This window comes from Micropterus dolomieu, linkage group LG04, assembly GCF_021292245.1.
Source record: "Micropterus dolomieu isolate WLL.071019.BEF.003 ecotype Adirondacks linkage group LG04, ASM2129224v1, whole genome shotgun sequence".
In the NCBI taxonomy this organism is placed as follows: domain Eukaryota; kingdom Metazoa; phylum Chordata; class Actinopteri; order Centrarchiformes; family Centrarchidae; genus Micropterus; species Micropterus dolomieu.
This window is the reverse complement of record NC_060153.1, coordinates 32338173-32352949: the sequence shown is the minus strand read 5'-3', so window position 1 is coordinate 32352949 and position 14777 is coordinate 32338173. Positions and strand designations below refer to the sequence as shown.

At 41.4% G+C, this 14777-nt stretch overlaps 1 protein-coding gene across 1 annotated transcript in view; it reads right to left on the bottom strand.

The window, feature by feature from the left end:
- Positions 1-12683, bottom strand: part of hpgd (15-hydroxyprostaglandin dehydrogenase) — a 16546-nt gene extending 3863 nt beyond the window's left edge. Inside the window, exons 1-4 of the mRNA XM_046047656.1 lie at positions 12444-12683; positions 11534-11657; positions 9923-10029; positions 4994-5090 (exon numbers count right to left, since the gene is read on the bottom strand). Of these exons, the coding sequence (XP_045903612.1) occupies positions 4994-5090; positions 9923-10029; positions 11534-11657; positions 12444-12536 (421 nt within the window). The 5' untranslated portion in view covers positions 12537-12683. The remainder of the gene's footprint in view (positions 1-4993; positions 5091-9922; positions 10030-11533; positions 11658-12443) is intronic.
- Between the last annotated feature and the right edge of the window lie 2094 nt (positions 12684-14777).

Here is a 14777-nt window from a genome sequence, read left to right as displayed (position 1 = left end):
GGGGTGGGGGGGGGGGGGGGGGGGGGGGGGGCATGTTTATTTCCACTTCATGCACTGATTATGAAGTGATAAGCACAACAATGCAACTATAATATCTATATATAATATAAAATGGCTGCAATGCATCACCCACGTGGGTGATGGTTGAGTCCCCCCCCCCACTTCATTCTGAAGCACTTTGAGTTTCTATATATATGTAACGCAATATTATTTTTATTATTATAAAGCACTGAATGGAGCACCAACATACATCAGGTCTGCTTTCTGTCCCCAGAGTCAAAACTAAACAAGGAGAAGCAGCGATCGGTTTTTATGCTCCACATATCTGAGTGCTGGTGACACAGGCATTAGTTTTGAATTACTGTTCACCTGTCTGGTCAGGTGCAGCCAAAAAAATAAAGCTGCAAGACTCGCACTGGCCTGTCGATCGGGTGTGAGGCTGAGTACGAAGAGTGCGCATGCATCTCTCATGGCTTAGAGTGGAAGAGAGGTTGGCATGCAACCTTAATAAATCAATTTCTTTAGGAATATCTGTTATAGTGCCCTGCGATGGACTGGCGACCTTGTCCAGGGTGGACCCCGCCTTTCGCCCGATGGCAGCTGGGATTGGCTCCAGACCCCTGCGACCCTGTACGCAGGATATGCGGTTGACAATGGACGGACGGATGGATGGATGGATGGATGGATGGATGGATGGATGGATGGATGGATGGATGGACGGACGGATGGATGGATGGACGGATGGATGGATGGATGGACGGACACTGATGAGCTTAGGTCAATGGTTTGTTGTATAATTGTGTTGTGACGCTTTTTCCTTTGTCAGTAGCTTGCGTAATCATGTACACACATAGTGGTACTTTTTATAAGCATCGTAGGTATCATTTTTAGATTCATGTATAACTTGTATGTTCTATGTCATGTGTTTGTTGTATTTTATGTATTTCTTGTGTGTTTGTTGTATGTGGACGCCAGGAAGCGTAGCTGCCACATCAGTAGCAGCTAATGAGGATCCGAATAAATGAACGACTAATAAACAATATAATATTATTATTACTATTATTGTTATTTAATAATTAATAATCTAATTTAATTTGTGTTAAATCCCACTTTTTTAGGAGAGAAAATTGATAGACAACTACCTTATCTACTCTCATAAAATATACCGAATTATCAATTTAGAACTCTGATTAATTATTAAATAATAACTATAACCAAAATGACCATCACTAGCTAGTCAGTTGAAGGATTTGGAGTTCTACATAGAAGAGGTTGGTGACATATTCACTCTTATGCAAGAATATTATGTGGGACACGTAAGTTACAGCGACTGAGAGGGTGGATAAGTTGTGTACCTGAGTATCAGTAAAAGGACAATAAATCTAAACTGACCGTTACGAAGCAAATCGTACAGATCCGTGGTGAAACACGCCCTGCATCTCTAAAGGCTAGTATAAACAAATCACTCCACATTTGCTTTGTACTGTTACATAATTTCTTGTAGGGTGAAATCACCACTTTGACATAATACTGGCTGTCCACAGAATAGTAACATGGATTGCATTAGCTGGTGAAGTAATGTGGAAAGCCATAACGGTACAACTATGGTATTTTGCAACAACTCTAACATTAGCATCTGCTTGGCGTTAGCTGGCGAGCTAACGTCATTTAACTTGAGTCAACTAAAGCATAAAAATCACAACATATTCCAGATGCTTTGCAGTAATGTTAGTTGACTTCCACCCAAAGCTGCTCCAGCACTCTTTACTTAACAACTTTATTGTTGTTTTGTAACCTTAGGTGGATTTTGTGTTGGAGTCTGAGTTGTACTGGGAGCCGGTCGTTTTGTGGTGTTAGTGGAATGCACTTCTTTAGCTGCAGTGTTGTCGCCGTAGTCAGACAGAGGCTCCAGACCGCAACCCGATGTGATACTTTCACATTAAAAGCAGAATAGTGGCTGTTCCAAGCAACAGAGAAAACAGACGTGTGCTTCGTTTTAAGTGAGGCTACGGCTCAATGACAACAAGGCAGTAACAAAGTGATTTATTAACAAGTGGTTTCAATGAAAAAATACATATAGCCCATTTAACAAAAGCTAAACACACCAGATGAAATCCATCGTGCAGATGGAGGACGCAGTCAGTCTTTCTATTCTCCTCAGAGATAGCCATTTGGCGCTAAACTACTTAATTTCCTCTGTTAGCAGGTTAAGTTAGCAAACAGACTCTGGTAGTAGCCGCTAGCTAACTAAGCTGGTATGGAAGGATCTTAAGTAGGCGTTCGCATCGCTACCGCAAGAAAAGAGTTCTGCTGTGTCTGATGGGAGACAGCTGTCCGCTGAAAAAAAGAGAGAAAGAAGTTGCGCTGGGGGTTGATCAGGTGACGTCATGGGTCACAGGTCACTGACCAATCAGTAATGAAAGCTGGGTCCATTGGCTGAGTGTGAATTCCTGGAGGACTGTGGAAAATTGAGGTCAATAGTTCAGTTAAAATCACATAAACTAAACGAAAAGTCTCCCAGCCTGGGAAAAGATGCTGCTGTAGAGCCTAGTACGGCAGCAGATACTTGTGTATCTCTGGAAGCAGGGTGAACAGGCTGTAATTGGATCGGGAATTGTCTTTTAGTATTCTTTGGGCTCTGTGCAGGCACCTCACCTCACAGATATCTCTAAGTCACGAGTATAAACATAGCTTATCTGGTTGGCACATTTTTTAGTACACGGCCAGCTTAGTACGCTCTCAGCAGGATTCTTAACGCGACAACTGTGGATACTGACGATGGCCTGTCCTCTGTCTCTCAGTCCCCACCACACCATCAACAGCTGATGTATGTCACTGATAATGTATATTCCACAAGCCTGCCCAGAGGAAAAATCTTTTGCTCACAGTAGTCTTTTCTTTAACTCTTGAGAAAACACTAAGATCTCAGTAGTATGTCTTTTTGAGATCACTCCAATCTGAAATGTTGCTCCTAAAAGACCCTTAGAAGAGAGACTGAGTTTTTTTAGACTTAGGTAAGACAAATGGATATTTAATTGAGATTGCAATAGGATGAATGAAAGTAACAGATGACATCTCATCATTGTATCTTCTTGAGTTCATTAATCTCTTAAGCAGTTGGGAGCCCTGGGGAGATGTTTGTATTACAGTACTGTCAATGCTTGGGGAACCTGAGCTGGATTTGAACCCTGCTCCTGCTGTTCCAAGGGAACAACACTGCCGTTGCGCCATCCAGCTGAAATTAACAGTGTTAGAGGGCATGGTGATGGTGCAGTGGACAAGACACATTCCTTTGGTGTGAGAGGTCACAGTGAGAGATCCAGGTTCAATTCCCCACTGTGACCCATCCGCCAATATGTCTCTAAGCAAGACACTTAACCCCTAGTTTCTCCAGAGGCGTGTGACCTCTGACATGTATAGCAAGTTTCAAAGACAAAACTGAGAAACATCTTTTCTGATCCACATTCTGGACAGAAATTACACTCATAGCTGAGTTTTCTTTGAGCTCTTTCTCTGATCTCATGGTCCAATGTTCAGGACACTTAAATTAGAGATCTCTTGTTTTGATCAGAGTCAGCTCATTTGTGTCTAGGAGAAAAGAAGGAAACAACTATGAGATCTCATCTTGGATTTTGCTTTCCTATGGGTGACTTGGTTCTCCTGGGTGACGGCATTTCTTAACACACGCCAGTCTGTGCACTCAAAACAATCCTGTAGAGCTATGGGGGTGTGCAGATTGTCCGCGATAATATCTTAATTCTTGTTTTAACGATGTGTGAGAAGACATTATCGAGTAGGCTACGCCACTCACTTTGCAAAAAACACCGTGTCCGTGCACAGCAGTCACCGCGTCATGCATGCAGTACACGTGTGCTAGAGTTAAACGAGCCAATCGTAGCAGGAGAATAAACACCGCCAGCCTCAGAATCTACATCTGAATCGCAAGACGTGCACTTGCATGGAGGTGGTTTGGCTTTGAAAAGGCAGATGTTGCTCAAGAGATGTCAATCTGTAAAATATGTAAAAAATGTGTTTCCTTTAAAAACCACAAACTAACCACTTCATGTAATATCAAAAATATGAAAAGCTTCAGGAAACCAGCCAAGGTACCAGCACAAAAACACACTCCGGTTCAAAGCCACTAAGAGAACTGGTACGACAGAACTCAGGGCTAATAAAGCAACAGATGAAATGGTTTACTCAGACTCGCACTGCTTAATGTCAGTAACATGATTTCAGTGTTTTTATATTGTTTTCATTTAAAATCTTCAGTTTTAAATATATAAGTAAGTGCATTTGTAAGCAATTAATATCCTATTGTTAACCATCCCCAGTCGGGAAGCACAGGGGAGACGAAGTTCTTCCCTTTAATCTTGAAGCAGCAGTGTTGTAATGTAAGTTACTCTGCACATTACTGCTAAACTAAAGGCTTACAGTTGACCCGCTGCTCTCTGCTCTGCACTATTCACCAGCATTTAAACACACACACACACACATACGTTATGCTCACGCATGACTTTTACAAAAGGATGCCAAATATTCTCTGATCATCGTTAGAATCCCAGAAATATCTGTCTTTGACTGTGTGTGTGTGTGTGTGTGACTGTGTGTGTGTGTGTGTGTGTGTGTGTAGGTGGAGAGAGCAAAACACAGATGAAGAAAATTTTAAAAGCTATAAATGACTCAATGATTAACTCACATCAGTACTCACTACTAGTAATATATATATATATATATATATATATATACACACACACACACACACACACACACACACACACACACACACTTGTCTAAACTGTTACTAAATTATTCTGAAGATTTTTTATGTTTTATATTAATTTAATATTAATTAACAATGGTTTTTATCAGCAGCTTGTAAGTAAAAGCTGTGTCGAAGTGTTAAACTCGGTAGATCTTCATAATAATAAAAACATTTCTTTAGCAGTTGAATAAATATGTGCATACACGTGTTAGTGTGTGTATGTGTTACCTGCCATAGAGGATACATTGATAATGGTGCCTCCTTCCTTGCCATACTCTTTACTCATGTGTTCCAGCGCCAGGTAGGTCCCTTTGATTACAGAGGTCTATAAAGATAAAGAGACAACATGGTCACAGTGGAAATCTTTACGACAGTCTCATAAACAGCAAGTGAAACTGAAAGTAAAGAATGTGTGAACCTCTTTACTAATTAAATGTACATATAGGGGTTTTTTTTACCATGAAATTTACTGTAAAGCTAATGCTATACAGTTATGCCTGAAAGTTTGGGAACCCTTTGGAGTTGACTATGACCTAAAACATACTCAGATTTTCACACAGTTGATCAGGAGAAGCCAGCTAAACAAATGAGACAAACATATTATACTTGGTCAAGTATTCATGGAGGAAAATGATCTAAAACCTTTGCTGTCAGTATCTTAGAAAAAGAGTTGTTGATGCTCATCAGGCTGGAAAACGTTACAAAGCTGTTTGGACTCTACCGATCCACAATCAGTTACACCAGGAATCCACTGACTCCGGCTACGGCACGTTACGGCTGCGCCGCGGTTTTGATGCGTCCACAGCGCGGCGTCAAAGTCCACTGGAAGGGTCTCAGAAGCGTTTCAGCAGCGGAGCGTGCAGCCTGCCCCACGTTACTGACTTGCTATGAATTTGTCCTTTTTGGGCTTCTACTACCTTCTTCACAGCTCTATGTGACCCCGTTTCGTTCCATAAACCTTCAGGCTGCATTTCCCACAAGGAGCATTTCAGAATCAGAGCGTTTTTCCATTTACTTCAGAAGTCGGAGGTCGGAGCTGGGAATGACGTCACACCCGAGTTGACGGCGTTCCAGTTAACAGGTCGGAAAACCTCGCTCGGCCAGCCGTTGTTTACAACTAGCCAGGTTAGCTATTGATACGACGGTTGATTAAAAAAAACGCATTGTGCGATATTTCCTCAGACTAAACACTGTAGCCACACGACCACATACAGTACGAACATTTATATGAGTCACAAGTACACAGAAGTGCTAATAAAAAGTATAAACTACAGCTTTCACTAACTGTTGATACCCCGACAGCCATCTTTGATCACGAAGTCGGGGTAGTGCGATTCTTCCGACTTCCAAAGTCGGGATTCCGACTTAAGGGGGCGTTCCCTTTGAAATGTTGCCCTTTGAACTCGGAAATTACAACTTTCCATGTCAAATGGAACGCACCATTTCTGCCTGGTTTGATCTGCTCTGTGCTGCTTTATTGCAGCTTGTGGCAAAAATAGCCACGTCTGGGACGTTTCAGGTGCAAAATCATTGACTTTAACTAGCTCCGGCAACCGCGGCGCAGCCGTAACGTGCCGTAGCAAGTCAGTGGATTTTAGACTGCATACAAATGTAAATGTGTAATAGTCCCCAAGGTCGCAAAGGAACCCAGGGTTACTTCTATGCAACTACAAGCTCATGTCAATGTTCAGAGTCCACCATCAGGATTACACTGATGTGGGCAAGCTGGAAGGCCAGTGGAAAAATGTTTGGTGGATGGAACTTTTTAGTTTAAATATAAAGCGTTTGGCAAAAGTAAAAGACCACATTCTGGCTTAAGAACCTTATTCCATCTATGGATCTCATGATCCGGGCCTGTCTTGCTGTGTCTGGGCCAGAACGGCTTGCCATCACTGACGGAACAATGAATTCTGAATTTTACCAGCAAATTCTAAAGGAAAATGGCGCGACATCTGTCTGTGAACTGAATCTCAAGAGAAAGTGGGTCACGCAGCAAGACAGCGACCCAAAGCACACAAGACGTTCTACCAAAACATTGTGCGAATAAAAGAAAGCTTCCATAATACAGCTACTGTATCTGAGCAACTGAAGAACTGTGTGTCAACTCAAGTGAACTCTTTGTTTGATTGCCTTTAGAGTCATGGGGTTATGAGTGTACATTTGGAGGCTGGAAATGTTTTTCCCTGGCTGGAGGTTCTGCTGCCTGATGGGATTGTGCTTTTCAGGAATGTGGTTGTAGGGCCTTGGACTTTAAATGATGTCATGAATGGAGGCCTGCTGATGTAATGGAAGAACCTGAACAGCCTGGAGAGGGGGTGTTGCACTCTGAGAGGCCTAAGCTGGGGTCTTTTAGGGATGAGGCCTCCAGTTTAACAAAACCTAAATATTTCATGATATTTAGTACACCTTCTGACTTTCCTACATTTGTGTTTATTTAAAATAACACAAAGGCCGTGTACTATATCACCTCTACTGTAGTTGCTAAACCAGGTTTTTGGTATTTTAAGATATTTTTATGTTATTATATGTAGTATAGTTTGATTTGTTTATCAGAGTATCCTCCTGTTTTTTACTAATGTTATTTTTGCCAGCTTACTCTGTGCATCCTGTCCCGAGGTTCTACACATTAAGAAAAACAAAGATTTGATTGCCAGTTGTCTGTCTGCAACAGTCAGTGCTGAACACAGTCAGGGGAATAATCCTAATGGGAGATTCAACACCTGCCTGAGAGAAAACCTGCAGCTCAGTCAGCTTTTTGCACCAGTTTTTCTTGCTGTCAAACTAGAGACCTGTGTTCATTATCTGCCGGGAGATTTCTTTTCTTTGGTTAACTGATGTACGATGCTGGGTCACTGGCATCACTCATAATATCTTCCTGCCTCAGGTTTTTACTGATTGGTCTGCCTTAGAGGTAGAGAAAAGTCAAATGGCTGCTGCATTTATTTCAAGCAAAACAAAAATCACAGCCAATCTGGCTTATTGCCATTGGTGACCTCCATACACAACAAAGGGTTTCAATTTAAAATAATATTGTCAATGATCAGTCTGACGCTTAGTTTATCATTACGTTTATTCATTTAGCTGGCGCTTTTATCCAAAGAAAAACAGGGGTCAAGTGTCTTGCTCAGGGCCACAATGGTGGGTGGCTCACAGTGGGAAGTTGAACCGGGGTCTCTCACACCAAAGGCATCTGTCTTATCCACTGCGCAGTCACCACCCTATTTTCATTGCCTAAGTGGATATTGGGCTACGACCCAGTTGGACAGGACAACGCTGGCTCATATGGCACAAAGTGATTTTGTCACTGTATACTTTAAACATAAGACTTTTAGATCAGAGAGAAGTGTTTCCAGGGTTTTTTAAAAAACATTGTCAGGCTATAGTTGCATCAAGTTGTATCATTCTTTTAACAGGAAATCCAGTTGCCTTTGACTTATTTCATACAACCTGGATGAATGACAATCTTCAGACAGAAATAAAGCTAAAATTCAATATCTACAATTGGAACTTCTATCTATCATCACTCTCATCGCAAATCTAAATCTGTAGTAGCATTGTTTTCTGATAAGACAGTTTATAGCAGTAATATAACAGTAAACAGTAGTAAAACAGGCCAAATATTCAGTCAGAATCAACTGAGAAGCACACAAGATAAAACAAGCACATTAGTATGAGCACCATTCATTTGTACAGTAAAAAGACTGGACTGTTAAAGTCGGCTAGCTTAACTGTGAGTAGTGGTTAGTTAGCACAACTGGCATTTTTCTGGCTCCTTATCAACAACAACAGAAACCAACGAACCAGTTTTGTCTCTCTCCATTTCCTTTCTCAGTCATATCTCCCATTAGTGGAGTTCACGGATAAAACAATGGGGTTATCTGGATCATTTAGTTCTATTATAAACAATTAGAACAATAAGGTAGAACCTTTTTCACTTCTCACAATTTACATGTACTGAAGGCTACGACGTCATTAACCTGTGTGTTGTGACCTGTGATCCCATCTGGAAATTTTCACAATCAACTATACTGTTTTAACACATTGTACCACATTCAAGCCACCTGCGTGTTATCAGTCACTCTGATATAACTTTGCAGTTGCATTCAAGAATTTTTATTATCTGTTTATTATCTATGGGAAGACCCTGTTCATCCATTCATTATTTATTCATTAAGGGTCCAAGCAGTGAAGCGTGGCACATTTGATATTGAAAATCTTGCTGTAATTTGTGAATGCACAACATTTTCTTTTTTGCTCAGTTGGATCAAACATCACCAAAAAATATTTGACAATATACATCAAACTAGCAGAATGACAAAAATACCTGCCTGGCATGCGATGGCATGTGATGTCCCTGCCTCAACTTTGAAGAAGGTGTGCAGGAACAAGTTCTCACCAGTGGCCCATTCAGTAAGTGACCTCTGCTTGGGATAGGAAGGTTCAGGGTTCAAAGCCCCAGGCTTCCAAGTCCTACTTGCCAATAACGCAGATGTTCTCCTATGTGTTTGCAATTGCTCTCTGAAGTTAAAGTTCTCCTGTCATACTTGGATCAGGTGAAAATGTATTATTATTTCTTTTCCTGCTAAATTGTTTGTGCAGCAAAAACCTTAAAACTTGGAAACAAAATTGGCAGGTGGGTTGCAAATTCCACCCACTACTCAGGCGCATATAATGACAGCCATTGACCTCAAGGTGATGCTGTAATTATCAAGTTTGAGTTTCCACAATTATCTTGAAAACAGCTGAGCTCAGAGTCAAAATTCTGTCGTCACTTTAATCTCTTAAATCATCTGCATCTGGTCTTCTTTTTTGACATTGTCAAATTTAGCATTTTCGCTAAATCCTTGCCGCTTGTTGCTATATTAACAAGCAAGACTGCTGAAATGTATTAAAATATATTTTTAGCACTTTAAGCAGTTACTGTTTTGTTTACATATTTGTGGGGTGGGTGGGGGGGCAGGCAGGCACATGCTTGCTTTCAGTAGATACTAGTGAGTGTGCAAACAGTCCTTCCGCCTGCATATGAAATACTAAAGATGAGGGCCTAAGGATAAGGGGAGAAAAGTTCACCAATCGCTCATTTGTGATTTAGCGTTTTTGAGCTATATAAATAAAACTGACTTGGCCTGATTGACATGATTTACATAATAATCTTACCAGGTTGACTTGTATGGTCTTCTCCCAGTTCTTTTCATTGTTGATCCCGGCATTGTTAATAACGATGTCCAGATGACCAAACTGGTCTATTGTGCTCTGGAATGCGTCTGTTCCACACAAACAAAAAAACATCAGTAAATGACCTAAGACATTGATACAGGGTCTCACAAGAACTAAACACTATTGCTTTCAGCTTCAGGTCCCTCCCTGATAACTCCGAATCCGACTTAAAATGTTTTGCATCCATTAAGACTGTATGATTACTGTGCAAAGACGGGCACGTGTAGAGGTACGTCTGTCAGCCTCATTACTAAAGTACACTGTTTAAACATGTACAGGTGTCATTAGCTGAATAAACAATGAGGAGGAATCCCTTCACTGCAGAGTGCACATGTTTTGGCTGCTATACTGACTGCAGACATGTTGGTTGTAAATCCATAGACAGAAAATGTGGATGAGGGGATATTCGGCCACCAGCAGGTTGTTTGTCTCCCCATGTGAGCAGACAGACAGACCTGGTTGGATATAGAGCTGAAGGGAGAAACCTGAGATGGTAAAACCTGCGTGTGTCATCACCTGCTGCAATCCCTACTTGGACAACCCGTAATTAGAAACAAACATACCGGCTTTTAAAGTCATCGGCACGACATACACACACATGGGACATATGTGCACATACACTGTGGAGACGCACACAAAATCAGACTTGCACTGCTAACAATTGCACACACTGTGCATATTTGCAGAGATGTATTCACACATGTACACAGAATTAATCTATTTTTACCACACACCCACACACACCCACACACACACACACACACACACACACTGTCATCAGCTCTGCAGGCTTACGCCATCAACAGCAGCACTATCACACAGGAGGAACAGCATTCCTCAGCCGTTTGCCTGCAGGGATTAAGTTTTTCAATGTCAGACAATGAATCCTTGTTCCCCTCTCTCTCACTCTAAGACAGGGCTATTCACTTACACACACTTTTAATTCTCTGCTTCTTCTCTTTCTCACCAGACACGCCCACACTCACACATAGCAGAACTGACAGATCTGCAGAAAAGCAGAAGGTAAGTGAATGTGGGGAGCAGTAAGCAGTCATGTTGAACTGAAAATAGTCAAATAAATGATTTGTCTAGAAAGCAAGACTATACGAGCCCAGTGTCAGCTGGTCTACAAGGGTGGCCTGTTGGCAAGATACATCTGAGTGACCAAAACTTGCTCTTTATTCAAATGTCACATATTGCTGGGCTGCTGAGCCTGCCACTTTTTCACACTCTCTGAATGCAGCTGGCAGCTCAGAGAGCAGTAACAGTGATTCTCTCCAGGAAAATGTTTCTACTGCCTGCCAAGAATATTTTTTGAAGTCACTTCCTCATTCATCACCAGTAGGTTAAAAATGAGTAGGCAAAAGTACAACCTTGTTTGAGGAGTCAGATTGTGCAGACTGCACGAGGAGTCATAATAATTTATAACTGTAATGCCATTACACCACAACCTGGTGTTGATGAAAACTTGTCTCAAAAGTGCTCATTCTGTGTCATTCAACAAGTAGTATGTGATGTGAAGGCACCTCACAGTCCTATAGACAGTATTACCTCTCAGCGCGTCTCCATTGGACACATCACATGGAATAAAGGCGCAGTTTCCCTCTCCAAACTCGGCGTCCAGCTGTGCTTTGCACTCTTCGCCACAGGTTTTGTTCAGGTCGACCACAGCCACCTGAACAACAGAACACTGTTAGTTTTATTAAATCCACACACATTGACAGACTGCACAGCTGGAGGAAGTTTGTTTTCCATCTCTTTAGAACCTAGTAGTAAAGAAAAAGAGATCATCCTTTGTTTGCAGTGTACAGCTTACTTCTTTATCTTACTGTGTTAGACCTGTGGTTTGACAAGTGTGGCTGTAACCAGCTCAGTCAGTAGCACACTGATCAGATAGGGAACAAAAACAAGATTAATTAAGTGGTGTAGCTTTGTTTCACAGGGTGTGAAGGAACTTCTCAGAAACTAATTTACATCTTTCAGAAACCTTTTTGTTTAAAAAAAACTCATCTAATCTCAAAACATTATCAAAACACATGCTACTCTTTTTAGACTCATCTACTGAAGCAGATGACAAATTAACACTGACCTTATTTCAACGTATGTTTTGAAAAAACCCTTAACGACAGTATTTCATGAAGTTCAAACATTAAAGTAGAACTTAAAGCAGTGTTAGTAGAGGTCCAGTCCACTCAGAGGCTTTCTAGTGAAGTCAAAACAGGTTGTGTTTGAACAGTGAAGATAACAGTTAAGTACACAAGTTTGAGTTTTTAATGCACAGTTGGATCAGATAATGTACGGCAGTGACTTAGTAAAAGTTGTAAAGTTAAAGCATTTTTTTGTAAATTTGAGCATTTTTAATGAAGATACCTGTAAAGTGATCCAAGAACGATCAAAGCAGTAAAACATTTGTTGAACACCTAAAGTTATGAAGTTAAAGCAGTAAAACAGCAGTACTGACCTTGGCTGAGCTCTGCAGTAGTGACTGGACCACAGCTCTCCCAATGCCCTGAGCTCCTCCGGTCACCAGAGCCACCTTCCCATTCAGAGACATGATCCCAGCACAACAGCAAAACCCCCAACACTTCGTCTTCCTCCTTCTGCCTCTCACACTTTGCGTTTCCTCTATTTATTCTCTCTCTTCTTTCTAAGTCTCACCGGCCTTTCTTCTCTGAGTCTTCTTTCTCGGTCCTCCTCTGTGTTCGAGCACCTATCTGCTCTCCCTGTAAAACAATCTCACAGTTTGTTTTCACTCTTTTGGCTGGGCTGTTTTCCCTCCCTTCTTCCCTCCCTCTCTCTCTCTCTCTCTCTCTCAGCTTATCAGTCTATACAAACATTGCATGTATGTCAGAGGCAGAGAGAGAGAGAGAGAGAGAGAGAGAGACACTCAAAGTCTAAGTAAACTCCGTAGGACAATAATTACAGGTTTTCATCCAGCTTGTTGTACCTGCCCTCCTGCCTCCCCCTCCTTTTTTTTACACCTCCTTTTTTTCTGCTCTCTTTCGCTCCACTTACTACCGTTTCATCTTTACACCTGAGCCCTTCACACATGTCACTGTCTGTATTTCTTCACATGAAAAAAACCCCAACAGAAAACTTGACAACTTCTTAAGAAGCTGCCAATCGAACATTCTCCTCCTCACCATGTCCATGTTAGTGTTAGCGTGTGTCTTCTGTGTAATTGCTGTTACACAACATGCAACGCTGCTCAGTGATACATTACAACAAGATTCAGGTCTCTGCATGTTGATTTTCACACTCTGCTGAAATGAATGGAAACCAGTTAATGCTAACTGTTATACAAACATGTAAAAATACTGGTTTGGTTGTAAAGCAAGACCACAGTGATTCTAGTGATCTAGTTTATAGGGCTATTTCCCTTGTTGCCTCTGTCTCTAAAAAATAATGAAGACATTAGGAAAGTACAAGTTTTTGTATAAAAATACAGAGTATATGGTTCAGATTCAGGAACATCCCTGCTAGTGTTGCATCGTTCAAAGAACATTTTGTTCTTGTTTGTTTTAATTCGTTCATTTTCACGCATGCGTGAATAGTCTTGGACTCTGCATGGGCTCCGTCAGCACAGGAAACAGAATTAATTGGTTCACAACTCTCAACTTTGGTCTCTGGGTTTGAGTCGTTCTTTTGTCACATGACAGCTCGGCTACAGGCTGTGGTTAGCGGGCGGCACATAACAGAAATGATTAGTTCACGCCTCTCATCTGTGGGTCTCTAGGTTTGAGTCATTCATTTGTCACGTGACAGCTGGGCCACTGTTGAGCAGGAATGAACTATTTGTTCACCACTCACATGGGTCACATGTCCAGTAGGTGGCGAATACTTTGTGTGAGTCAAGGGCAATCATTTTGCAATCATTAAAATTCTGGCTTTAAAGTCACCGATTTCTATTTGTGAATCATGTTCATTGTGGATTTGGAATATATTTGTATAACGTGATTTATATTTGTAGATCATAGAGAGTATATTGTATTTACAACTTGCAATATATATTTCTGACTCATAGTTTGTGCATTTAAAATAATATTGAAATCTTCTGCCATACCAGCAGAAGATAGACTTTATACGCCAGTTGGGGAAGTTGGGGAACGTCCCCCAGCAGCTGCTGATCAAAATCATTGCACCTCACCTCCTTTACACACTAAAGAGCACTGTATAATAAAGCCACCAGAGACAAGATCAGCTTTCCATACACAATCACACTCATCAACAGTTCAATCATGCAGTCAATGTGCATATAAAGTTCTTTTCCTGTAGATTCGAGTAGAAAAGAAACAGAATCAGAAGGAGCTTTATTGACAAGTAGTGTTTTAAATCCATCCGTCCATCCATCCATCGTCAACTGCTTATCCTGTGTACAGGGTCGTGGGGGGCTGGAGCCAATCCCAGCTAACATCGGGCGAAAGGCGGGTACAACCTGGACAGGTCGCCAGTCCATCGCAGGGTCACACATGGACAAACAACCAGTCAAATAATAAAAGTAAAATACATAATACAACTATTTGCAGAACATGTGCATTATTCTGGGTTTGTGTTGTGCAGACGTATTGCAACGGAATATATTAATTGACAATATAAAAATATATAACAAGGATTTAACAATTAACAACAAATGTGTGCAATATGCCAGGTTTGGACCTGGACCTTGTTAATGAGGCTGCAGATGGGAAGAAGCTGTTTTTGTGGCGAGAGGTTTTGGTCCTGATGGACCGCAGCCTCCTGCCAGAGGGGAGAGTCTGAAACAGTTTGTGTCCGGGGTGGGAGGAGTCAGCTGCAA